Below are 26,531 nucleotides of genomic sequence, written 5' to 3'. Positions count from 1 at the left end.
CCACTGTTCCTTCGTGTGTCTATGCGCTATGAACGGTTATTTGACAGTTTCTCTTGCTCTTGCGTGTATATAGTGGCATTTGTTCACAGATGAAAGTGGGTTCATATATTATTCTCTCCGAAAAGCACTCTCTCTTAAGTCTCTATTTTACATTGATCATCAAATAAAATTCATACAAAACTTATTCTCATTTTGACAAGTTTCATACGAGCGTGACTCTTGTTGTTCTTCTTTGCGGGCTTTAGTGGGCTGGGCTCAAGAAATCTGGCCCACGACCCACCCACCAATTTCACGGTTCGAGCTGGGCTGGACCGGGCTTTTTGCAATCCCGACCCACACGGCCCATGAGGTGGGCTGGGTTGGATGGGCTGGATTGGCCCGCACTGTTGGCCATCTCTACCTAGAAGATTCATCATCCATATAGTAATCATCTTTGTTACCCTTATAGATAATCTAACAGTGGTGTCAGGTAATGAAGGTTTCTCGGAACCAGGTTCAACAGGCACATGAAATGGCAACTTGGTGCCGATCACAAGATGTTTCTATTTTTACGTTTTAATTTAGTACGTCTCCTTGATGTCAAAAAAATATATGTTTATGAAAATGTGACGATGTTAATTACTTTATTATTAAAAATGAGGTTAACTATCTTAGATTATTCTACAAAATATATATCACGATTTGTGGACAATACATCGCGCGAGTGATGCACTTGAAGGAGGGATACTTATCGAACATTGCGACACCTGTTGAGAAAAGAGAATCGACAATATTAGTTGATTTTAAAGCGCTATATTATTGTTAACGTTATTTGTATGTTTATTGCAAAGTATAACAATTATGATGATTATTATTGTTAACCTTTTTGCTCATGAGTATTATATTTTTTTAGTAATAACATAATCAACTAATAGTAATATAAATAATATAATAATACAATTATAATACTATATAATCATAGTGGTACTTTAATTTAAAAATTAATTTTAATTTATCTATCATTGACTATATGGAACTTGTTGGGTTTGATTGAGCTTGGTTGAATATGATTGGAACTTACTGAAATTTATTGGACCTAGTCAAACTTAATTGGACATCATTGAAACTTATTTAAACTTATTTTGAACTAATTAGACCTAAAAACTTATTTTTTGTAACTTAAAGAGAACGTTTAATGAGTGTCAAATATATGTGGGATATTTTGGAGTCATGCGACCAAAACTTTACCACTTCGGCTTCTTAATTGGGCTTTTTTGCAGTTGGGATTAAGCATTTCTTTTCAGGAAGTTAGATTGGACTTGAAAACTTAATTTTTACATGAGGTTAGGGTTTAAAACTGAAGAATTTGACACATGTTCCTATCCAATTAGGTTCCTAATAAGACACAAGTCATCATTTGTCTTTTTTCTTATTTACAATTGTTAGAGTGAAAATGGAACTAGATTCTTTTGTTTAGGATTGTTTAATTACTATTGATTATAATTTTGTATTTGACAAAATAAGTCCTAACACTAATTATTGATACCGTGTCATGCATGAATCTTGTAACTCAATCAATTACTTTTGTTCGATAGATGGTAGTATGATGTTATTTTTTTTCCTTTTGAGCTGTTAGATATGTTTTATGTATTTTGAATAACATAATGAGGGCTTTCAAGTTCAGAGTTAATAGCTTTAGGATTGGGTTACATTAAGAACATTCCACGACATATGTTTGATATAAGAAAGGTATTGAGTGGAGGTTCAAAAGAGTGTTGTTTATACACTGTTAGTTGATAGCCAAATATTGTCAAATATTTATATCAGTCCAACTCTCTTAAATTTTGTATTGAAGATGAACTTGAGAACAATTTGCTGGAGTAGAAAAACCGAAATGTCAAAAGTTGCTAACAAGTGAAATGATAATATTATTCAAATTGATTACACTGCTGGCAAACTTCTAATTGACAATACTACCCAAAGAGCTTAATAGAAAAGGATATGCCAAACTAAACTAATGGATGTTTCTTTGGCCACAGATTATGATTCTCATAAAGGAAATCAAGAAGAAGAAACATCAATAAGGAACAGATAAATTAAACTTAGTAAAATTAAACACTAATGTATTTATCATACATCAAAATTTTACAGTCAAAATTGCACCACTTCCTCTAATATAGAGAAAAGAAAAAGAATACAGCAGCAATGAAATAGACAAACAAAAGATACAAGTGGGCAGTTGAAAAAGCAGCAGCTGCATCACTAAAAGTTGATGCATCTGAACAAATAGAAAGAATACCTATATCAGCAGTGCAAAATTCTTTTCAGCTTGAAGACTAGTCATGTAGTCAAGCTATGGCGCCAACAATAGTTTCTATTTCAGAAGGACGCCACAGTGTCTTCATAATGCAGAGTAGTCCTTCTTTATCGTTATTATGAGTGATCTTCCAGTGAAGCGACTTAGCGATGCTCCCTATCTCGGAAATGGTCTCAGCATCATCCCTTACTATCAACCGACCTCCTGGCCTCAAAATTCTGTCTACTTCTGCCATTACTGAGACAAAATTGCACCTGTTACCAGGAAAAGAAAATACTATCATAACATGATGATATAAAAAAAGGTCTCTATAATCATATTCAATCATTAGCATCTGTTGTCGAACCTTTTCTTGAGATCAAAGAAGAGATGATCTGCATGAAGGAGATCATAAGATCGTGGGTAGGTACTAAACGATTCACACCAGTCGTGGTATATTCCAAATAGACCACGCTCGTATATAATAGGAAGAGTGTCCGATGAATTGACAGGAACTACATTCATCACCCACAGTTTCAAATCCTTCAGAGCTGCAGCAAATCTGTTAAAGAGTAACATTTAAGGCAGCGTTCAGCTAACAAACACATTAGGGAAGTAGGGCAAAGTTCAGTCACTTGTTATCTGCATTATACTAAAATGATAGGCTTATTTTTATATATTACTAACATAGGTCCCTTACTGCTAGTCACGGGCGAAGCTAGAAGGGAGGGAGGCAGAGGCCTCTTCAGCCCATTGTTTTACTAAGCTCCCCCCCCCCCCCCACCTTTATTTTAGGATATGAAGAAAACAGTTCTAGATTTAATTGTGTAACCAAACTTAGCTCAACGGTACCTAGCCTCGGTGGCTATTTTCTGGGGTTCGAAACCCATCATTACTAAATGCTCTGTTTTTATACTTATTCTTTTCCTTCACTCGATAGCTTGAAAGACTCTTATAGCCTACAGTTTCAGGAATTTGGAACGCATTACACATGCTTCTTCAAGCACAAACTTCAAATTAAAACTCTAATATCCAATATTGCCTGATTAAGTCAATAGTTCAATATGGTAATTAAAATACCTTTTCAAAGTTTTAATTTTAAAGCTCAAAAAAGAAAACAAAAAAAAAAAAAAGAAACAACCTGCACCCAATTCACCAAAGGACAGCAGTGGAGCATTGGAGAAGGCAAGCAGCCATTCTTTCCAAAGCTTCCATCAACAATTCAACAGCAATGTTGCTTTGTTATTTGTTTTTTCTTTTTTGTAGCCCATTACAGATTTCTTTTTATTGGTTTTCGGGATTGGTAGGCTAAATTATTCAAGATCATGCATTTTCCAATCAATTTTGGCAAAATTGAGTTTAGGCGTAAGATGGAGGATGATTTTCTTACAAAATGTTTTAGCAGTATACATAAAGAGATTGTTGAAAGGATTAGTGTGGATTCTATGGTTGATGATTTTGCTTCTATGAAAGAATGTAGAGTACCATTCAAATGATACTTTCTTGGAGGTATAATAAATCTCTAACTGTGGGATGTTAGCCTGCCCTCTAACTCCTCACATGAACAGTACAGTCTCTACCTTAGCTAACGACTTATTAGTTCTTAGGGTAAGATTGCTAACTCAGCTAGCAACTTTACTATTCATGATAGAGGTTAGAGGGAAGACTAACATGTAACAGTTAAAGATTTATCATTTCTCTACTTTCTTATAACACTTAAGTTAATTTCAGTAGTTCTGTACAAAATTCAAATTAAGAGTTCAACCCCTGCCAATTTAAATCCCTAGCTTCGCTGTGATGCTAGTCGTCCCATCAATAGTTCCGTTCTACACATTCTCCATTTTTTTTCAAGTGTGGCAAAACTTATAATAAACGCCGTTATATACTTGGTAAGAGACTATTTTTAAAGGAGAAAAAACGTATATAACCTTTGCATGGTTCGCCAGGAAGATTCTTTAACATTATTAGCAGAAGTTGATTCAGATACTGCACTTTTATTGATTCAGATGAAGCTGTTTACAGACTTCCAAATTTGTTCAATATCAGTTCATGCACTCATCCATAACTTTCACATGGTATGTTTTCATCTATGCAAGCTAAAACAATTCATAAAGCAGAATTCGCCAGTTTAATGCATTTGCAACCCTAAGTCTATGCTGATATATCTGTAGTAATAAACTTCATCACAGAGAACTAATAGAAAAACTATAACAAGAATTTTGGATTGATGTAGCTTTAAGGAATGATAGCTATTTAAAATCTTACCCTCCATATGATGCTTTCATGTCCATGACATTCCTCACAGACAGCCAGTCAACTCCAATCCCGTTCAAATATGAATTGGCAATTACATGTTTCCAGTGGTTATAGTCATCCGTGAAGTCCTGGGGAGAAGCTCCAACAGCAGAACCCTTCAACCAGTAAGGAGGTACCTCCAACCTTGATGGCCAAGGCGCTGGCCACCGAGACCCGCGTTCAGATGGATCTTTGGCCACTGTGTGTATGCACTGCTGTAGTGGTGTATACCTGAGAGAAGCACATAGTAACTAAATCTAGAAACAAAGACTAATCCTCCAAAATACAACAGAAACAAAAAGCAGCCTTTACAAGTCTAAATCATTCTACTTTGTTTTCCTCCTATGTAGAAGTACAAATGACATATCTTAGTGAGATGCTGCAGCAGCAAAGGAAACAACTCTGCTTCTAATGTATTTTAATTTCATTTTCGACCTTTTTAGCTTCTTAAACAGGTAACTCAGGAAAGGAAATGACATGATACTAAAATTATTTCATCTATCCCAAGTAATGTTTGCATTATCATGATTACTGTACGACTAAAAGGTGCACGAAAGCATCAAGTTTTATGGCAAAGCATAAGCAGTAGTTGTGATCTTTGGTACTCAAAGAATGTGGCTGCAGATACGAAAATCAAGATATTACATCAACAAAGCAGCTAAACCACAAATGAAACAATAGGCTTAGGTATATGTTAGTCTTATGTGCTGCGCGGTTCGAGTTGTGATTTCTTTTTTGCCTTGTCAGGGTGTTATGTCTAGAGTCTCGACTCGTTATCTAAACACTTGGATATATGTGGAGAGCTTCTAAGGGAAGCTGGTTATCGGGCCAAACCCATTGCACATTCTTTCTCTTTTGAAGAGGTCACCCTCCTTTTAGTAGCGCTTTTCAATTGAGAGATTTCTTGCAGGATCCTTGCTAAACTTTGGGGCTATTGCTTGATAAACTACTCATATTCCAGCTAGAAAAAGACACGCACACACAAACTGTTAGAGCTCGCAGCGGAAATGTGGCTTATACTAGATAATATAAAATTGATACTTCACGAATAATATAATATTTTGGGATAAAATAAATAACCACTATGAAGGAAACACATGTAATATATAAAACTAAATTCTTTGATTTGAAGGAAAGATAAAATTATGTTTTAACTAAACTTTTCTGATGTGAATTAACAATGAATTAAATTTATACACTACATCCTATGCCTTTTATATAATAAATTAATGCTAAACAACGAATGGCTGAAACTATTTAACTAAAGAAACAACGTAACATGTTGTTTGCAAAATATACTCCTTTCATTTTGCATTTTGCCATCACACAACCATTTTCCTCTCCTAGAAAATCTCTTTTCCATTCACATTATTTATCTATTCTCAATTTAGAGAAACATATGATATGGTTAATTTTTAGCCATATATTCCCACAATTCTCCACCTCGTTCATAATTTGAAAACATTCAAATTTTGGACGAACAAATTGCGTAATTTATATCCGGTTGCACCATTATGATAATGACTGCCTACGTACCCTTCGACCAGGATCAAACCAATCGTAGTTCCATTTGTTTTTCATGTAATATCTAACATGGGATAATATTTAGTAATTCCAAACAATGTTGGAATTTATTTCCTGACACAACTTTGGTCAACATGTCTGCAGGGTTCTCATTTGTGTGCACCTCTAATAGAGAAATATCGCCTTCTTCTATAACATCTCACACAAAATGATATCTCACATCTATATGCTTGGTTCGAGCATGATGAACTTGGTTTTTAGCCAAATGAATTGCACTTTGGCTATCACAACTAAGATTCACACATTCCTGCTTCATCCCCAAATCATCTAGAAGTCCCCATAACCACAATGCTTCCTTCACTCCTTCTGCCATAGCCATATACTCAGCCTCTGTCATAGATAGAGCCAGTGTGGCCTGTAACATTGATCGCCAACTAACCGGAGCACCATGTATTTTAAATACATAACCAGTAGTAGATCGTCGTTTATCTAAATCCCCGGCATAATCTGAATCTACGTAGCCGCTTATCTGACATGTATCTCCACCAAAGCACAATCTTGTGTCAATGGTACCTTTTAAGTACTTTAAAACTCATTTCACTGCTTCCCAATGTGCCTTACCCGGGTTTGCCATGAACCTACTGACAACACTAACTGCTTGTGAAATGTCTGGACGTGTACAAACCATGGCGTACATTAAACTGCCAACTGCACTAGCATAAGGTACATTATCCATGTATACCTTATCTTCCCCTGTAGTGGGAGATTGTTTACTAGAGAGTCTAAAATGCGGAGCCAATGGAGTCACCACTGACTTAGCACCTTTCATCCCAAACCTTTCTATAACTCGCTCAATGTAGCCTCTTTGGCTCAAGAACAATTTTTGGCTTGATCTTTCTCTTCTGATCTCCATACCCAGTATTTTCTTCGCAACGCCCAAGTCTTTAGTCTTAAACTCTTCACTGAGTTGAGTTTTTAACCTATCTATCTCCACCTTGCTCTTAGAAGCAATAAGCATGTCGTCTACATACAATAGGAGATAAATATAATCATCTCCATGAAGTTTGCGAATGTATACACAACAATCGTAATTACTTCTGGAAAAACCTTGTTTTAACATAAATGAATCAAATCGCTTGTACCACTGCCGAGGAGATTGCTTCAATCCATAAAGTGATTTCCTCAAGCGACATACCTGATTCTCTTTACCCTCAACCTTAAATCCCTCAGGTTGATACATATAGATTTCCTTATCCAAGTCACCGTGTAAGAAGGTTGTCTTCACATCGAGTTGTTCCAGCTCAAGATCTCCATGAGCTACAAGACTCAACAGCACCCGAACAGATGTATGTTTTACCGGCTCATCATCCTCCACCGAGAGTGCATATTCCACCAAATTCAATTGCCACTAGTCTAGCCTTATATCTCATTGCTCATCATACTAAAATATCTCATTGTAATCAACACCTTCTTTCTGTGCAAATCCCTTAGCCACTAGTCTAGCCTTATATCTTGTACCACCTGACTTAGTAGGATCCTCTTTTCTTTTATACACCCACTTACAACCAATAGCAGACTTTCCTATGGGCAATGGGACCACCTCCCATGTCTTGTTCTTATGAAGAGACTGCATCTCTTCCTCCATAGCAATAAACCAACTCTCACTATCCTTATCTTTGATAGCTTGTTTGAAGGTAACCGGCTCATCATCCTCCACCGAGAGTGCATATTCCACCAAATTCAATTGCCCATAATGCTTCATAGGCTTGTCGAACCCATATTTGTGGACTGGTTTATAATTCCTCTTTGGCCTAGTGGTTGCCAAAGAATCTTGCTGCTGTTGTTGTAGTACATGTGCATTTTCTTGTTGAACCTCGTCATGATCAAGCTCATCCTCCTCCTCCTCATCTTGAGTAATATTAGGATGCTCATGACTAGAATATTGTTGGTCTCTAGACTCTATCTCCACCACTTGAGTATTTATAGTCATTCCAACATCACCATCATTAGGCAACGTAGCTTTTGATAAAGCTACCATAGATTTTTCATCGAAGGTCACATCCCTGCTTATTACAAACATTTGATCTTCTACACTCCAAAGGCGATAACCATTGACCCCTTTTGCATAGCCTAAGAAGATTGCTTTCTTGGCTCTCATGTCAAGCTTGTTATCCTTAACATAAAAATAAGCAGTGCATCCAAAGACTCGTAGTTTTTCATAATTAGCTTGTTCACCTGACCATACCTTGTAAGGTGTATCTCCATCTAAACTAGAATGTGGAGATCGATTTACTATGTAACAAGCTGTAGCAATCGACTCTGCCCATCATTCTTGACCTAATCCAGAATTAGAGCGCATACACCTTGCTTTCTCAAGTAGTGTACGATTCAATCTTTTTGCAACGCCATTTTGTTGTGGCGTACCTTTGACTGTCCAGTGTCGGACAATGCCTTCCTGATCACAAAACTCCCTGAAAGCTCCCTCTGTATATTTTGTGCCATTATCGGACCGCACAGTTTTAAGCTTTCTACCTGTTCTGTTCTCAACCATTGTTCTCCACCGCTTGAAAGTACCGAATACCTCATTCTTATGCTTAAGAAAATAAATCCAAGCATACCTAGAATAATCATCAACAAATGTAACAAAGTACCTAGAACCACCTTTGGAAGCAACTTTAGCCAGACCCCAAACATCAGTGTGCACATAGTCTAACAATCCTCTGCTTTTGTGCTTGCTTGTAGAGAACTTTACCCTGTGTGCCTTTCCATATACACAATGCTCACAAAATTCCATTTGTGGCTTCTTCATATTCTTCAACAAACCTTGTCCACTAAGCAATGATAGACCCTTTTCTGACATATGCCCAAGGTGCATGTGCCATAACCTCGTGCATTCGGTTTGGTATTTACTTCCACTGATTCCAACTGCTAAATCACCTACAACAGTTGTCCCCAAAAGAGGATAAAGAGTTCCATGACAAATTCCCTTCATCACTACCAAGGAACCACGAACAACTTTCAAAACTCCATTTTCCAGAATTATTTTACAACCATTTTTTTCTAATAATCCAAGAGAAATAAGATTTTTACGTAAATCTGGAATGTGTCTCACATCCGTCAATGTTCATATTGCTCCATCATGCATCTTGATTCGTATGGTACCTATTCCCACAGTTTTACAGGCATTGTCGTTTCCCATCAAAACTGTACCACCATCTATACTTTGGTAGGTAGTAAACCACTTCCTATCTGGGCACATATGATGTGAGGCTCCTGAATCAAGCATCCATTTACCGCAGATTTCATTGCATTGTTATGAGACGACTGAAAAACAATCTTCTTCATCATCTGAAACATAACTTGCCTCTTGCTTCTCAGATTGTTTTCCCTTAAAGTTGTTATTGTGTTTCTTGAAATTCACCCTCTTGTTTGGGCAATTTGCTTTAAAGTGGCCAAGCTCCCCACATTTAAAGCACGATCTTTCTGCAAAAAGGTCTAGATTTTGATCTAGACTTTCCTCTCTTGCCTTTTCCTCTTTCATTACTCCTTCCTCTATTTGCAAACAATCCCTGAGCTTGTTCGTTATATTCTCTCCCATTACTAGACATCATTCCACTTGTAGCAACCTTTCGAAGGTCATCCGCTAAAAGTGATGTTCTAGTCTCATCCATGGTTAGAGTTTCACCCACAAGCATTAATGTTTGAACTAGATTTTCATAGGACTTTGGTAATGAAAGTAATAGCATGAGCGCTTGGTCTTCCTCATCAATCTTCACATCAATATCTTTCAAGTCTGATAAAATCCTATCAAACTTATTGATATACTCTCGGATTGAGGCACCTTCTTCCATCTTGCAAGTATACAATTTGGATTTTAAGTAGATCCTGTTTGTTAGAGTTTTCGTCATGAAATTCGACTCTAACTTTTTCCACACACCTGCAGCCGTTGCTTCCTCATTTACCAACAATGCAACATCCCTCTCAAGACATAAGATTATGGCTGCTCGCGCTTCAAGGTCTAACTCTTCCCAATCCTCATCCTTCATATCGCTAGGTTTCTGTTCTTTTCCCGCTAACGCTTTATGCAGCTTTTGCGATATAAGCAAATTTTTCATCTGCATCCTCCAATAGGAAGTCATTTTTCCCATTGAATTTTTCAATCTCATATTTCCCAACTTTTACCGTTCCACTAGTAGAAGCCATTATAAACCTTTTTCAAAATAAAAAAGTTTAACTACTTATAATATTTTAACGTTGGCTCTGATACCAATTTGTTAGAGCTCGCAGCGGAAATGTGGCTTATACTAGATAATATGAAATTGATACCTCACCAATAATATAATATTTTGGGATAAAATAAATAACCACTATGAAAGGAAACACATGTAATATACAAAACTAAATTCTTTGATTTGAATGAAAGATAAAATTATTTTTTAACTAAACTTTTCTGATGTGAATTAACAATGAATTAAATTTATACACTACATCCTATGCCTTTTATATAATAAATTAATGCTAAACAACGAATGGCTGAAACTATTTAACTAAAGAAACAACGTAACATGTTGTTTGCAAAATATACTCCTTTCATTTTGCATTTTGCCATCACACAACCATTTTCCTCTCCTAGAAAATCTCTTTTCCATTCACATTATTTATCTATTCTCAATTTAGAGAAACATATGATATGGTTAATTTTTAGCCATATATTCCCACAATAACACAGTGCTAGGATTAGTTTCTATATTTTGCAAAAATCAGCAACTTGTTCTACATCTGGTATCAGAGCTAGGATTAGTTTCTATATTTTGCAAGTTTGTTATTTGAATAATGGCAGCAGCTACAAATAACACAGTGCAAGTTCAACTCCCAAAATTGAACGGGAAAAACTATGATAATTGGTCCATTCAATTAAAGGTGTTTTTCCGTTCTCAAGACATGTGGATTATAGTGGAGAATGGTTTCACAGATGTTACTGAGGCAGCGGCATATGCTGCACTTAGTCAGGATGCCAAAAATACTTTATTGGAAACACGCCGAAAAGATCAAAAGGCGTTATATCATATTTTTCAGGCAGTGGAGGAGCCTGTATTTATAAAAATATCTATGACAGAAACATCGCATGAGGCATGGAAAATTTTGCGAAGTTCTTTCAAAGGTGATGAACGTGTCAAGCAGATACGTTTGCAAACACTACGAGGGGAATTCGAGTCACTATGCATGGATGACTCAGAATCAATATCAGCCTATTTTGACAGTGTACAATTAATTATCAATCAAATGAGAATTAACGGTGAAAATGTTGAAGATGAAAGAGTTGTACAAAAGGTTATACGATCTCTAAATAGTGATTTTGATGGTATCGTTTCCGCTATCGAAGAAGCACACAATTTGTCAACCTTGTCCATTGATAGGTTGTTGAGCTCGTTGACATCTCATGAGCAAAGAATGAGACAACGAGGTAAAAGTTCCAATTCAGAACAAGCTTTGCAAACTAGAGCAAATGTGAGCAACCGTGGTGGTTACCATGGTGGTCGTGGACGAGGTCGTGGTAGAGGAAGAGGTAGTAATTTCTCTTCTTATAACAGAGATAAAAATGTGGAAAGCAGATCTACTGGAGACTCGAAAAAGACACCGTTTGTACGCCGTGATAAATCAAAAATTCAGTGTCACAGATGTGAACACTTCGGACATTATGCATCTGAATGTCGAACCAAATTGAAAGAAAATCACAATGAACGAGCTAATGTCGTTGAAGCCGATGAGAGCTTAGTTTTGGCTTGTAAAGAAGGTTCGGATAGTGAGACTAGCAATGTTTGGTATCTAGATACAGGTTGCAGCAATCATATGACCGGAAAGAAGGAATTATTCTCCTTCTTGGATGAATCTCTGCACGGAGAAGTCAGCTTTGGAAATAAAAGCAAAGTTCTTGTCAAAGGTAAAGGAAACATTAATATCCAGTCAAAAGACGGTACTAATGTTACTATTGTTGATGTATATTATGTACCTGGGATATTTTGGAATTTATTGAGTTTGGGTCAACTCACAGAAAAAGGGCACAAAATCAACATTAAACATGGTGTCTGTGAAATTAAAGGAAAAAATAACAAAACAATAACTAAAGTGAGAATGACAAAAAATAGAATGTTTCCTTTACTTCTTCAGCCGAAAGATGTCATGAGTTTTCAAGTGATGATGGATGATCACAACTGGTTATGGCATTTACGTTATGGTCATTTAAATTTTCGTGGTTTGAAGTTATTAGCATAGGAGGAGATGGTGTCAGGTTTGCCTATAATTGATGTACCTGACAACCTTTGTGAAGGCTGCATTCCCTCGGAAGCATCACCGAGACTGTTTTCCTATTGGGAAATCAAGGCGTGCTTCAAAACCATTGGAATTGGTTCATGAAGATATATGTGGACCTGTTGAGGTGGAGTCTCTTGGTAAGAAAAGATTTTTTTTACTCTTTGTAGATGATTTTAGCATGAAAAATTGGGTTTATTTTCTGAAGAAGAAATCCGAAGCATTTGAAAAGTTCAAAGAATTCAAGGCATTTGTTGAAAAGCAAAGTGGTTTTGTTTTGAAGACATTGAGATCCGATCGTGGAGGAGAATTTACACCGATGAATTTTATGATTATTGTAAGAAAGAAGGCATTCATCGACAATTGACAACTAGCTATACACCACAACAAAATGGAATAGCTGAGAGAAAGAATAGAACTATAATTGAGATGGCAAGAAGTATGTTGAAGGCAAAATCTTTGCCAAAGCCATTATGGGCAGAAGCGGTAGATTGTGCTGTATATCTATTAAACATTTGTCCCACGAAGAGTGTTCGTGGAATGACACCAGCAGAAGCATGGAGTGGCGATAAGCCCGATGTATCCCATTTGCAAGTATTCGGTTGTGTCGCTTATGCGCACGTACCAGATCAGAAGAGGAAGAAACTTGATGATAAAAGTCGAAAATGCATTTTTATTGGCTATAGTAAGTCAACTAAGGGTTATAAATTATATGATCCTGTAAACGGAGATGTTATAATCAGCAAATCAAATGAGGTTGTTACTGAAGAGAAATCTCTTGATGATGCTAGTAAGACCATTGATTCCACAGCTTCGAGGTCAACGTCAAAAGATAGTCCTATTGTGAGAACATCTTCAAATCCTTCCTCTCCGAATAAACTAGGTCCTAGAAAACGTGCTATGCCTTCCAAATTTAAAGATTATGTAGTATCGAGAGATGATGCTGATACAGATGAAGATATCACTGATGAATCGTTGGTGAATTTCTGTTTGTTTGCCGATTGTGATCCAGTCTCATTTGAAGAAGCTGCTGCTGATGAGAAGTGGGTTCAAGCCATGAAAGAGGAAATTCATTCTATTGAAAAGAATGATACATGGGAGCTCACAAATTTACCGGTTGGGAAGAAGCCCATAGGAGTGAAGTGGGTATATAAGACAAAATAGACCTACCGGTGAAGTTGAACGCTATAAAGCGAGATTGGTAGTCAAAGGCTACAAGCAAAAGCCTGAATTTGACTACTTTGAAGTATTTGCTCCAGTATCTAGAATGGATACAGTTCGTACGATTTTATCGCTTGCCGCTCAAAGTAAATGGAAAGTTTATCAGATGGATGTTAAAACCGCATTTCTAAATGGTATACTTCAAGAAGAAGTATATGTAGAGCAAACCCCTGGTTTCATAAAGAAAGGTGAAAAGAACAAGGACTATCGTCTAAAGAAAGCTTTATATGGCTTGAAGCAAGCACCACGAGCATGGTATTCTCGTATTGATTCATATTTGCTTCAAGATGGTTTTGAAAAATGTCCACATGAGCACACGTTATATGTGAAGACAAAAGATGATGGTGACATATTAATCTTATGTCTATATGTTGATGATTTGATCTTCACTGGAAACAATCAAAAGATGTTCGAAGATTTCAAGAAGGCTTGGATCATTTTGAAATGACAGACTTAGGATTGATGTCATATTTTCTTGGTATTGAGGTACAACAAACTGATGATGGCATATTTATGTCGCAACAAAAATATGCAACGGATATTTTGAAGAAATTCAAAATGGAGGCAGCTACTTCTATCAGAACTCCAATAGCAGAAAGAGTAGAGATGACGAAAGAAGGGAGCGGTGAGTTGGTGAATCCAACTTATTTTAAGAGTATTGTGGGTAGTCTACGATACTTGACTTCCACAAGACCCGATATTGTCTATGGAGTAGGGTTAATTAGCAGATATATGGAGAAACCTCGCCAATCACATATGCAGGAAGCAAAGAGGATTCTTCGATATAATAATGGCACAAGAGATCATGGAATTTTGTACACCAATGCAAATACATCAAAATTGGTTGGTTACACAGATAGTGACTGGGCAGGTGATATTGACACTCGAAAAAGGTCTTCTGGATATGTTTTTTATCTAGGAGGAAATATCATTTCCTGGTCTTCCAAAAAGCAACAAGTAGTTGCTTTATCAACAGCTGAAGCTGAGTACATTGCATCAACAAGTGGAGCATGTCATGCGGTATGGCTTGGAAGAATGTTGGAGAAACTAAATTTTGTTCAAGATACTCCAACAACAATATATTGTGACAATAAGTCAGCAATCGCTTTAGCCAAGAACCCCGTGTTTCATGGTAGAAGCAAGCACATTGATATCCGGTTTCATTATATTCGGGAGCTTGTTAAAGATGGAGAAATTGAAGTTGAATTTTGCACTTCTAAAGAACAAGTTGCTGATATAATGACCAAGCCTTTGAAGGCTGACATATTTGAGAAGTTCAAAGCTATGATGGGCATTATAAGTCACAAGTATAAAGAAAATAGTATCTAAGTTTGAGGGGGAGTGTGAAAAAACAAACTTATTCTATTTTTAGTTAGTTTATATAAAAAACAGTAATCTATTCTAAGCTAATGGAATGATATTGTTTGCTTGTAATTTATTCACGCAAGAAATATAGGATTACCTTCAACTTTGTAAGGTTATCTTGATTTCATGTAAAGTATAAATAGAGATGATCAAGATAACCTTACAAAGTTAAAGGTAATCCTATATTTCTTGCGTAAATAAATTACAAGCAAACAATATCATTCCATTAGCTTAGAATAGATTACTGTTTTTTATATAAACTAACTAAAAATAGAATAAGTTTGTTTTTTCACACTCCCCCTCAAACTTAGATACTATTTTTTTTATACTTGTGACTTATAATGCCCATCATAGCTTTGAGCTTCTCAAATATGTCAGCCTTCAAAGGCTTGGTCATTATATCAGCAATTTGTTCTTTAGAAGTGCAAAAATCAACTTCTCAAAAATGAAAGGAGTATATTTTGCAAACAACATGTTACGTTGTTTCTTTAGTTAAATAGTTTCAGTCATTCGTTGTTTAGCATTAATTTATTATATAAAAGGCATAGGATGTAGTGTATAAATTTAATTCATTGTTAATTCACATCAGAAAAGTTTAGTTAAAAAATAATTTTATCTTTCCTTCAAATCAAAGAAACATATGATATGGTTAATTTTTAGCCATATATTCCCACACAAACGAAATGAGTACTAAAACTTGTAATTTTTGAAAAAATCTCTTCCATAAGAACCTTTCTTCCTTCCTCCTTTACAAGTTCATTGTATTAACGTCACCTTTTATGTCATGAAGCAATTAACAGTACATAAAGCAAACCACATACCAAAATACATAATTCTTCTCTTTTTTTATGTCCTACCAAGTTCTTTGACATGCACTTTCAAGAGGACGATAGACAAAGTAGACGGATGAAATTTTATAGAAAAGTTGCACACATGATAACCAAATCACTCCTTTTTACAGTGTTGAGTTTTTTTTTTTTTAAAAAGGATTCATCATTTTTACCTTGTCTATCATCCTCCTAAAAGAGTGTGTCAAAAAACTTAGTACTAATTATAAAACAGTGGGAGTAATTTTTCTTGGGGAGAGGATGGGGAGGGGGGGCCTTCTTAAGAGTAAATGTGCATGAACTATGAAATGACTGTGCCTCCTTCGGACATTCATGCTTTGCTGAAAAGTCACAATTCAGACATAGGGAGTACCATCTGGTGTTTTACGGTATTTGTTCAATATTAATTTATCAAAATCCATACGACTTAATGAATATAAATAGAAGGAATATGACCTGTTAGGGTCCTGAACAATGAAAATTGCTAAGAATAAGGCTTCTCTAGCCTTTATGTCAACAGTTGATTCATTGCAGAAGTTTCCTAGGAGTATAAAAAGGAGCACCTATTTTCCAGTCATGACATTGAGGATCACAACAACTAACTCTTCAAACATAACTCCTTGCTGAGCAATCTATGCTACGACTGTCAAACCCCACCCCTTCCCCCTACCTGGCAGGGTAGAACTCGCAACATACAAAAGGGAGAAAGAATGCATAATATAACGTTATTTCTTTAATTAGAAAATTTGGATTCCCTCCCCCTATTTTCAGTAAATGTCCTAGCCAGCTTCTAGACAATCCCATTACATTCAAAGTGCATATTTATGGGCCTTCCATCAGTCCCCACCACAGAAGTTAAACGCTCCTTCTCTTAGAGGAAATTACGACTTCTGGGGAGTAACTTCTCAGGGTTAACTTGCTGAGATTGTCAATGTGTCACTTTACCAGTACACCAGCATTTGGAGCTGTTTGTGCAAACAGAACTAAACACATTATCTATTTTCCATTTTTTCAAGTGAGAGAAAAAAGGCCTTATGTAGCATGCCAATTCCTGAAAGAAAAAAGAAAACTATGTACCACGCAGAAAGCTAAACACAACCAACCACCTCTTAGCTGAATTACCCCCACAATGACACAGACATAGGAGCAGCAATGACATTAATACTTCAGTTCCCATTGACAATTTAATCAGATATAAAATTTCTACCTCTTAATAGGACGTTGCTTATTGGGTCAACTAACCATATGGCAACTAAGGACAAAATAAGCAGTTATTTCGCATGCTCACGTAATGCTGAAGATGGAAGCTTAATAAGGTTTGACGGAAATTACCAAGCTTCATTGGCGTCATTAGATTCTTCACAAAGTGGAGGCTTATTTTGTTGTCTTCCCTCATAGCACTCATTAGAAGTAGTTTTTTTAAATATTGCTGCAGATTTTCTGTTAAGTCCATCTTTCCCCACTTTTACAAGCTCCCAGCACATTGACTTAGTTAACTTGGACATCTCTGCACGCATGATAAACAAGCATCATAGGTTTGTTCAAGAAAAAGCATTGATAAATCTGGTGACACTCAAATTCCAAAGAGACACACCTTTCCAGATGCCAGAATCCTCAGCGTTTTTCCGATAAACTGGAGTAGCGGACCATACAAAGTACCCTCCAGGTCGCAAAACACGATCCAGTTCCAAAAGGAGTTTACCACCTAAAGTCGATTCAAACAATTTCAAGGTGCATTACGTTTGCATAAAAGATTAGATCCTGCTTCAGTGAGACAGAAATTACCTTCTATATGCCAAGGGACCCTGCAACGAGCACAATGAACAATATCAAAGACCTTAGAAGGGAAAGGCAACCTTTTTGTTCCCATGACAGCTGAAATAGCAGGTATTCCTCTTTCAAGAGCAAACTGAACTTGGGCTTCATGCTCATCCTTTGGAGCCAATGACATAGTGAGTACATCTCTGTCAAAAATATAACCTCCAAAACTGGCCACTCCACATCCAACATCCAATACAACACGGCTTCGCTTACCCCAAGCAATATCAGGAACAGTCTGTAATTCAAAAGTAGATTTATCATTCGAAAAAACTTTAAACAGACCAGCACAATACATAGCAGATAATCCCAGAATCAAAGCTCAAATTGCAAAATTGCAACAAGAACATTGCACGCCACATGCAAAAATAAGTCAAACTTAAGCAATAACATCAATGAAACTTTTAGGGCATGAATACTAGCATTATACTACCTCTGTTTTTATTTAGTTGCAACGTTTTGACTTTCACGCTTGCCAATGTACAATTTCAAATCGTTTTATCTCTAATTGTATGTAAGTAAAAATTATAAAAATTTGATATTATGAAAGCTTACATCGAAACGAATCAAACAAGACCCCACATGACTATATTTTGTTTAACATATAAATCAATAAATGTGGTCAAATAAGAGAACATGAATAGTGCAATTTGTCAAACGTTGCAACTAAAAAAGAACGGAGGTAGTAGATAGATCCCCAAAAGTTACTATTAGTAACAATCAGTACTAAAGAAAAACCATGCCATTATTGACATGGCGGTTCCATCCAAACATTCATCATATCAGTAAATTGTATTGAGGGGTCTCCCATGAGCTGAAGAAAGGTATGATATGTTCAATCATTATAATATCTTAGGCCTCCATCTTTCCCTTATAAGATCGAAATATTCCAATCATCACATTTCATTACATGCTCCACTTGAAGCCTTTGTTACAAAGAGTAGGCCAACCATCAGAAGAGTACGTCATCCACTCGGCCTCATGAAGATACTACTAACAATCTCAATTCCTCATCCGACCTGTGGTTCTATCCTATTCCCTTCAAGAACGCATCGTTAACGTAAATCAACGAAGGGATTGGTCTTGCTTCAGATGGAATTAGGTTCCGGTTGGATCTCCTTCAATCATCGAAGGGAGGAAGAGAGGCCAACCTCTCAATTCGATTTCAGAGGTGGGTAACTAGTGGGGGGGGGGGTGCGGGTTTTTTTTTCCTCAGTAACAGCACAAATCTGGAAAATCCTTGCATAACAACACACTATTACATCCATTGAAATGTAAACATAGCATGTGTCACAATCCTGCAATAAATCTATATTTCTTTGTGGAGCAGATGGAATGACTATCACATACCTCCAGTTGAAAGAAACTTTTTTTTTCTTACTTCGATGGTATATGATCCCACTTTTAGGATTCTTGATCTGTTTTTTATTTACTTGTTCGTAGTATCTTCCTTTTCCTTATGCCCAATATCCATCTCTCAACCCACTCCAAAGAGTGTTCGCTAGTCAAAAATTAATGTAAATATTTATCACAAAACATTTTCTTTTTGTTCTAAACTTGATTCTTTAAGTTAGCTAGTTCATTAAGGAAACCTTCTAGTTATCAACAGTCACCTGAATATATCCTATTTTGTCTATAAAAGTTAAACTTATATATAGAATGTAAATCATTATGATTGAATTATTTTGTTTTATCTTTATTGATAACATATTTACTTTGATACTCTAAAAATTTATCATGATCAAACAAATTTGTAGTTTCACTTTTCCTGTCATAAATAACCAGAATGTATCAAGAAGCTTTATGAATAAAATTCCTATGATCAAAAGTAGAAGCCAGAGTATCCTACATAGTATTGAGATTATCCGAATCTCTGGGTACTTCAACCAATAATTTCCCTGTTCTTAGATATCCATGGAAAGGCCCTGATCAATCCCACTTTTAGGCCTGTTCAGAAATAGAAATATTGGCTTTGACCGGGGGTGGAGAGGACGACAGCCCAAGCACCATCATATACATCAGCAACATTATTGGACTACATGGATTTTTAACTCAAATCCATGGTAAGGGAACAGCAAGCTTCAACTCTTAGAACTGACCATCTGCATAAACTCGCACAGCACGCTGAGACTTATAGATATAATTACTTTGGTTTAACTTGGTAAAATTCCATCCAAGGTATTTTTTTAAGATACTTCTAGAGCCATCAAAATCACCACTTTGTCAATTAAACTTTCACACCCAAGACTTATCACGGAAACATCATAGGCAAAGACCAGCATCCAGGCCTATTGCATTAATAATTGATGCACTATGGTACTTATATCGTTCTTGAATAAGCTAAGTTAGTTCATCCATGATTTCCGATAATAAAACAGTAGACTAGTAGAGTTTAAAACATGGTTTGACAGGGAAATCAAGTAACATCTAGATCCTTCTTTATTACTCCCATACTTTTTTAATTGCTAATTTTTTTTGGCTCAAGATTTTAAGAGATGCATGTGGTGATGGGGGGATGTTAGGGACCACAACTTTATTAGTAGATGACGAAAAGAAGGGAAAATCAGGTAGAAATAGATGGATACAAAAAAGACGATAAAATACGTAGAAATAATATGGGAGCCACGTTGCCAAAAAAAAAAGGAAATGTAGTAAGTAACTTGGGACATCCATTTATGGTAGATGTAGCAAGTAAAAAAAATGGAGTATATAGGTAGTTAGGTACTAAGGAAATATATTTGAGAAAGACACCACGGGATTACATCCATTAAAAAATCAAAATATCTTTGAGAAAGACAACAGCAGGAGTCACCTATGATCTATGGACAAAAGGAGTATTAAGCACAAAATCATTAGCCCTTCAAAAGGGAACTAAGCATAGAGAGAAGAATGGGATAAAAAGATGCCCAACTAAAACATCTCTTGCTTATGTCATAGAATCCAAAGATGTTATGAGGAGTGACTTGTAAAGCCTATTTACATCTAGTGGAATCCTTCACTATAATCCTCGATATCTCATAATCCATACACATGCCAAATAAAAAGGTATTTCTTATGCAAATATAAAAGATGATGTCATCCATCATACTTAATTCTCGAAAACCTCCAAATGTTGTACTTCATAAAAATGGACCCCTAACTGACCTCAATTATTCCTTCTAGATGCCTTCTCTACCGTTACCATGTTTTGAGTTGTGATATAACAGCTCTATGTTGAAGTAGGTAAGGACCCTCCCACCCACACCTTACCCCTAGCCTGGATCAAATTGGAAGAGGGCAAATCACAACTACCTGCTCTGGACACAAAAGCCTAGGCCCATCATCTCGCATCTTCTCAAATCAACTTGAGGGTATGTTAGTACTTCAAAGCCTCTACGTATATACAATACGGTCTGGTTCAGCTCCAATAAATTATATTAGTCACTAAGTTTCATCACAAGACTATTAAGATAACATCACCATCATTATTGACATCCTCTTAATGGACTAATGTGTTGCACTTTGATCAATTTATGCACATTTAATAATTTCTTGGCTTTTAACAAAGATTATAAGTACTTTCACGTAATTGTGTTATATAGGTATTTAAAGAATTAGTTTTATATGTGTCTGATCTACTGTGACAGTGATCAATTATACATGGTAGAGGATATTTCTTCTTAGCTATTATATACTTGCAAAAGGACTTTTTTAATGTCTTTGGAACTCTACTAGATAAAAAGCTAGGATTTATTACAAAACAGAAAATTAAAGAATGTTGTTGGTCCAAGATGAGGAATAAGATCATCTTTGTATCAAGTTCATCTTTCTTTCACCATACCTGGCTATTGTTATGTCATTTAATGAAACAAGAATTTGATTCAAAAACTTTTAATAATCTTCATATCACAATGTATTTAAATAGATACAGGCAATGACAACAAACTATAGTAAACGCAAAGATAAAAATCACCTGTTGAATATAATCAACATAATGTAGAGCGCCCTTTGTAAATTGAGTTCCACCACCGGGGAAGGTAAGGTAGCGGTCATGAACCCTCACCCAATTTTGTTTTCCCTTGTAATCAACAAGCCTTGTATGGGGTACATTGACGAACCATATCTGAATTATCCACCATAAATGCTTATTAGAGCATAAAAGAATATAGAATAAATTATTACTTTAAACCTCTCTTTTGAGCTCTGAATTGAAGTATTTAGTGTACCATGTCTCTGCTTTTAGGCCATTTTACTGGGGTTCTATACCCTTTAGGTAGAGGAACAAGACACGTAGGAGCTTCATCAGGACAGTGTCGTTCCCTGTGCTCGTAGTGTCTCGTGGTTCGTAGCATTTTGATAGCTTGAATATTGTCAAGACAAGGAATATAATCTGGCCCTGCAGTGACATTACATACTTTCCATCTATAATCTTTTCGGTCCTTCCACATTGAAAATCCTCCTGAAAGTTTTTCTTTCTCTGACTCAGCTGATTGAGTTGGCCTAGGCATAACTTGAGGTGTAGGTGAAGATTCATTCATTTCTTGACCAGACTTATTACTCTGATCGACCACTCCATCCTTCATCTTCACTGCACCAATTTCTTCCTCGGCTGCAGGTATCTTGTCTTGGTATTCTCCACTTTCCTCAGACTTATCATTCCCCTTCACTATCTTTGGCATGCCACCCATGAACTGCTCTACCGATATTCCAGTGCGAACAGCGCCACTTGATGACGACATAGTCATCCAGGCAGCCATCAAACATGTTGAAACAAACCCCACAATACAAATTACCAAACAATGGTTCGGAGAATTCTGCCCGTCGACTCGGGCATACCTTCCCAGAGCCATAACCTCTCAACAACAAAGAATGCCTATCTTAAGTTTAATATTCACACCCCTGACCCCTGTAAAGGGATAAGAAAACAACAAAAGTTCAGACAAACCCCCCACAAACCACAAACAAAAAACCCTTCATAAAAGGTAATTCCCACTTCTCAATCAATAAAATCAAGTGTCATATTAGCATTAGAAAATTTCTGCTAATGAAAACAATTCAGTCATGAGTATATGCCTTAACCAAGAAAATGAAAATCCAATAATCTAGCAAATCACCACGAACGAAAAACTCAACATACTCACATAATTTAGGAAATATAAAAACCAAAAATTTCTTTAGAATCAAGCAATAATGTCCATCCCATGAATATTATAAATACAAGCAAAGATACAAAATATAAGCAAAACATGACAATCTTCTCAACTAGGAAAGTATGACCCACTTTATATTAGTCCACCATATATCATAATACAAGATCAGGATCAAAATATATCTACGAAAATTGTAAAAGAAAAATTGCCCATGATGTGAAAAAGGGAGGAGAATTATGAATGGACCTGAATTCGTCGCCAAAGCTGGAGAATTTAAGGCTTGCAAGGCGTAAAGAAGAGGGAAATTGAAGGCATTGGATCTTTTAGAGTGAGAATGGGTTTAAGAAATTAGAAAGAACATCATTTAATTCTATGTCTTGTACTGTGTGAGTATGTATTGACTTAGCAAAAGCGTATTTGGATATATATGTGCATCATCAATATGTGGAATGTGGTATGCCATTTCCAAAATGTCAGGACATTCTTCCTATTTTGCCTTCCCAAGTAAATTTACATAAGAACCAATTTCATCGCAAGAATTAACCCGGAGTTTCCCAATTAGGCATTAGCCGTTTGCCTTGTTGAAATTATCTATTGTTTTTTTAGAGAATTGTAGGAATTATATCAAACATATTTGTTGTGAAATAAAGGGAACAGAAAAATTATAAAATAAGAGAGAAGTGATTTTTTCTTTTTAAAGTTGTATCTTGCTTCTTATGGCAAAAGTCATATTTAAACTACAAGAGATGTATTACAAGTCAATATGTGTACATTACCTTAGTATGTAGGTTTAGGAAAAAATTTACCATGTATTAAATACATGGCATTCACTTTTTGACTTCATAACATTCTCCCTTGACTGCCCATATTTAATACTACATCCGTTTCAATTTAATCTACACACTTTGACATTTTACACTATTCACAAATTTCACTTTAACCATCATTTGTGATTTATACGCGGATGAAAATATAGTCATGTTGGATCTTGTAAGATTCATCATAACATGTATTTTATTAATATGCACTTTTTATAATTTTTACAAATACAAAACTAGAGATATATGTCCTCAAAGTTTTGCATTGGCATGCGTAAAAAGTGTAAGTGTGTAGATTAAAATGAAACGGAGGGAGTAGGATATTAGTTGTCTCGTTAAAAACCTTGTTGGGAAAAACCAAGTGAAAAAAATCCATAATTAGGGAAAGGAGTACAACTACTATGTATTCTTATATGCTTAAAATTAACTGCCTCATTAAAAACCTTATCAGGAAAAATCCGGTGGGATAAACACCTGATCAAAGGAAAAAAGAGTGCAGCGCATACAATACTCCCCCTGAATCTAGCATATATCGCAAAGATGACGCATTTCAATTTTTCGAACTAATTCTTCAGATTTCTTCGCTGGAAGGGATTTGGTAAATAAATCTGCAAGATTCTCACATGATTGCATCTGTTGGATGTTTATCGTTCCTTCCTTTTGGAGGTCATGAGTGAAGAAAAGCTTTGGTGATAAATGTTTAGTTATGTCCCCTTTGATGTACACTTCACTTACTTGGGTGATACATGCAGTATTGTCTTCGTAGATGATAGTTGGATTGCTCAGCTTTCCTTTCACTTGGCACGAGACACCGTACGCTACACAGAAGAACACAAGATTTGTGAATGAATTTAACATATTGACATTTCCAAGTTGTTATTGTTTCCATTCCACACTCTTCTTGGATATTCTTGATCATTGACCTTAGCCATACACATTATCGTCCAGCTTCATAAAGAGCAATTAATTCTGTATGATTTGATGATGTAGCAGTCAAGGTCTGGTTTGTGGATTTCCAAGATATTGCAGTACCTCCATAAGTGAACAGATATCCGGATTGAGACTTAGCCTTTTGTGGGTCTGATAGGTAGCCAACGTCTGCATATCCAATGAGTGACGCATTTGGTTTCGACTGATAGAATAATCCAATCTTGTGTTCCTCGAAGATAACGTAATAAGTGTCTGACTCCATTCCAATGTCTCTTTGTTGGGCATTGCTGTATCTAGCTAACAAGTTTACTGAAAAAGCTATGTCAGGTCGAGTATTGTTAGCCAAGTACATTAAGGCCCAATTGCACTTAGATATGGTACTTCAGGACCAAGAATCTTCTTGTTTCTTCTCGTGGTTGAATGGATCATCTTTCTCATTCAGGGAACGCACTACATTGGAGAACTTATTGGTGGGCTTTGTCCATGAAAAAACGTTTCAGGATTTTTTCTGTAGAGTTTGATTGGTGGACAAAAATCCCATTTCTTAATGTTCCATTTGCAGGCCAAGGCAAAATTTTGTCCTCCCGAGATCTTTCATCAAGTACTTTGCAGTCGCTTCAAGTTCTCTAGGAGTTCCGATAATGTTCAAATCATCGACATATATAGCAATGATGGCGAATCCTGATTTAGATCGCTTAATGAAAAGACAATGACTGATTTGATTATTTTTGAATCCTTCTTTCAATAGGTATATATATGCACTAAGACGATTATACCACATTCTTTCAGATGTTTTAACCCATAGAGTGATTTTTCAATTTTATTGAAACATCTCTTTGGGCATCGAATTTTCTGGTAGTTTTAGTCCTTCAGGAACTTTCATATAAATATCTGTGTCAAGTGAGCCATACAAATATGGGTCACTACATCCATCAATCTCATTTGCAATCCTTTCGAAACTGATAAACTTACCAGAAATCTTAGTGTAGTTGCATCGACTACTGGAGAATATGTCTCATCATAATCAATCCCTGGCATTTGCGAGAAGCCTTGGGCTACTAATCTTGCCTTATATCTAGTAACCTCATTTTTCTCATTTCGTTTTCTCACGAATACCCATTTGTACCCAATGGATTTACACCTTTTGGTATTTGGGTTATTTGACCGAATACTTCACGTTTTTCAAGTGATCTCAATTCTGCTTGAATTGCTCTTTCCATTTTGGCCAATCTTTTCTGCGGCGACATTCATCAACTGTATTTGGCTCTACATATCATTTTCATCGTATGTCATTTCAACCGCTATCGAGTAAGCAAAAATTTCATTCAAGACAACATCTTTTCGATTCCATTGTCTCTTTGTAGAAACATAATTAATTGAAGTTTCATTGTTGTCTATGCTTTCATGTTCCTTTTCTTCTGGAACAGCTATCTTCTTCTTTCATTTGTTTCATCATGCTCGTTGAGGATTATATTAATTTCGTTCGTTGTCTCCCTTGCCTTTTCATTTTTCTCGGTTTTAAATCTTTAGAACCGGTGGTCTGCCACGTTTTCGACGTGCTATTGACTCATTTTCAATTGCCTTATTGTCATTAGGAATTTCAATCCGTTCCGGAGCATTCCAGCAGGTACATGTGACTTTGTCACTTTCTTAGATCTGTGAATGCATCTGGCAATTGGTTTGCAATACTTTGCAGATGGACAATTTTCTTGACTTCTTGCTCACATGAATTTGCTCTCGGGTCCAAAATAACATTTGCGATGCGTTCCATGTAATTTCCGTTTTTATATTTTGTGGGTCCACTTTCTCTCCCCTAAGGATGGGAATACGACTCATTAAAATGACAGTCGGCAAATCGAGCCGTAAATAGAATCACCAGTTGTTGGCTCTAAATATTTGATAATTGATGGAGATTCAAATCCAACATATATTCTCTCCTTCTTTGTGGACCCATTTTAGTACGTTGGGGGCGGAGCAATAGGTACATGTACAGCGCACCCAAAAATTCTCAAATGTGAGA

General features: G+C 36.2%; 1 protein-coding gene across 2 annotated transcripts; it reads right to left on the bottom strand.

Annotated features, from left to right (window-relative positions):
- Window positions 1-2,056: 2,056 nt before the first annotated feature.
- On the bottom strand, window positions 2,057-23,324 carry LOC104894673 (probable methyltransferase PMT26). Of its 2 annotated transcripts, none has more exons than XM_010680965.4 (9): window positions 23,010-23,324; window positions 21,840-22,519; window positions 21,587-21,736; window positions 17,602-17,872; window positions 17,411-17,521; window positions 17,149-17,323; window positions 4,541-4,801; window positions 2,643-2,837; window positions 2,057-2,550 (listed from the first exon to the last, which is right to left on the bottom strand). In XM_010680965.4, the coding sequence occupies exons 2-9, from the start codon at window positions 22,461-22,463 to the stop codon at window positions 2,328-2,330; spliced, it is 2,010 nt and encodes a 669-aa protein (XP_010679267.1). In that variant the 5' UTR covers window positions 22,464-22,519; window positions 23,010-23,324; the 3' UTR covers window positions 2,057-2,327. The 2 variants fall into 2 exon arrangements, with proteins under 2 accessions (XP_010679267.1, XP_048499181.1); XM_048643224.2 differs by having other exon boundaries at window positions 21,840-22,512.
- Window positions 23,325-26,531: the final 3,207 nt, after the last annotated feature.

The sequence above is a fragment of the Beta vulgaris genome, chromosome 1 (assembly GCF_026745355.1).
Source record: "Beta vulgaris subsp. vulgaris cultivar EL10 chromosome 1, EL10.2, whole genome shotgun sequence".
Lineage (NCBI taxonomy): Eukaryota > Viridiplantae > Streptophyta > Magnoliopsida > Caryophyllales > Amaranthaceae > Beta > Beta vulgaris.
The sequence above is the reverse complement of the archived record's forward strand: the minus strand, read 5'-3'. Positions and strand labels throughout refer to the sequence as shown.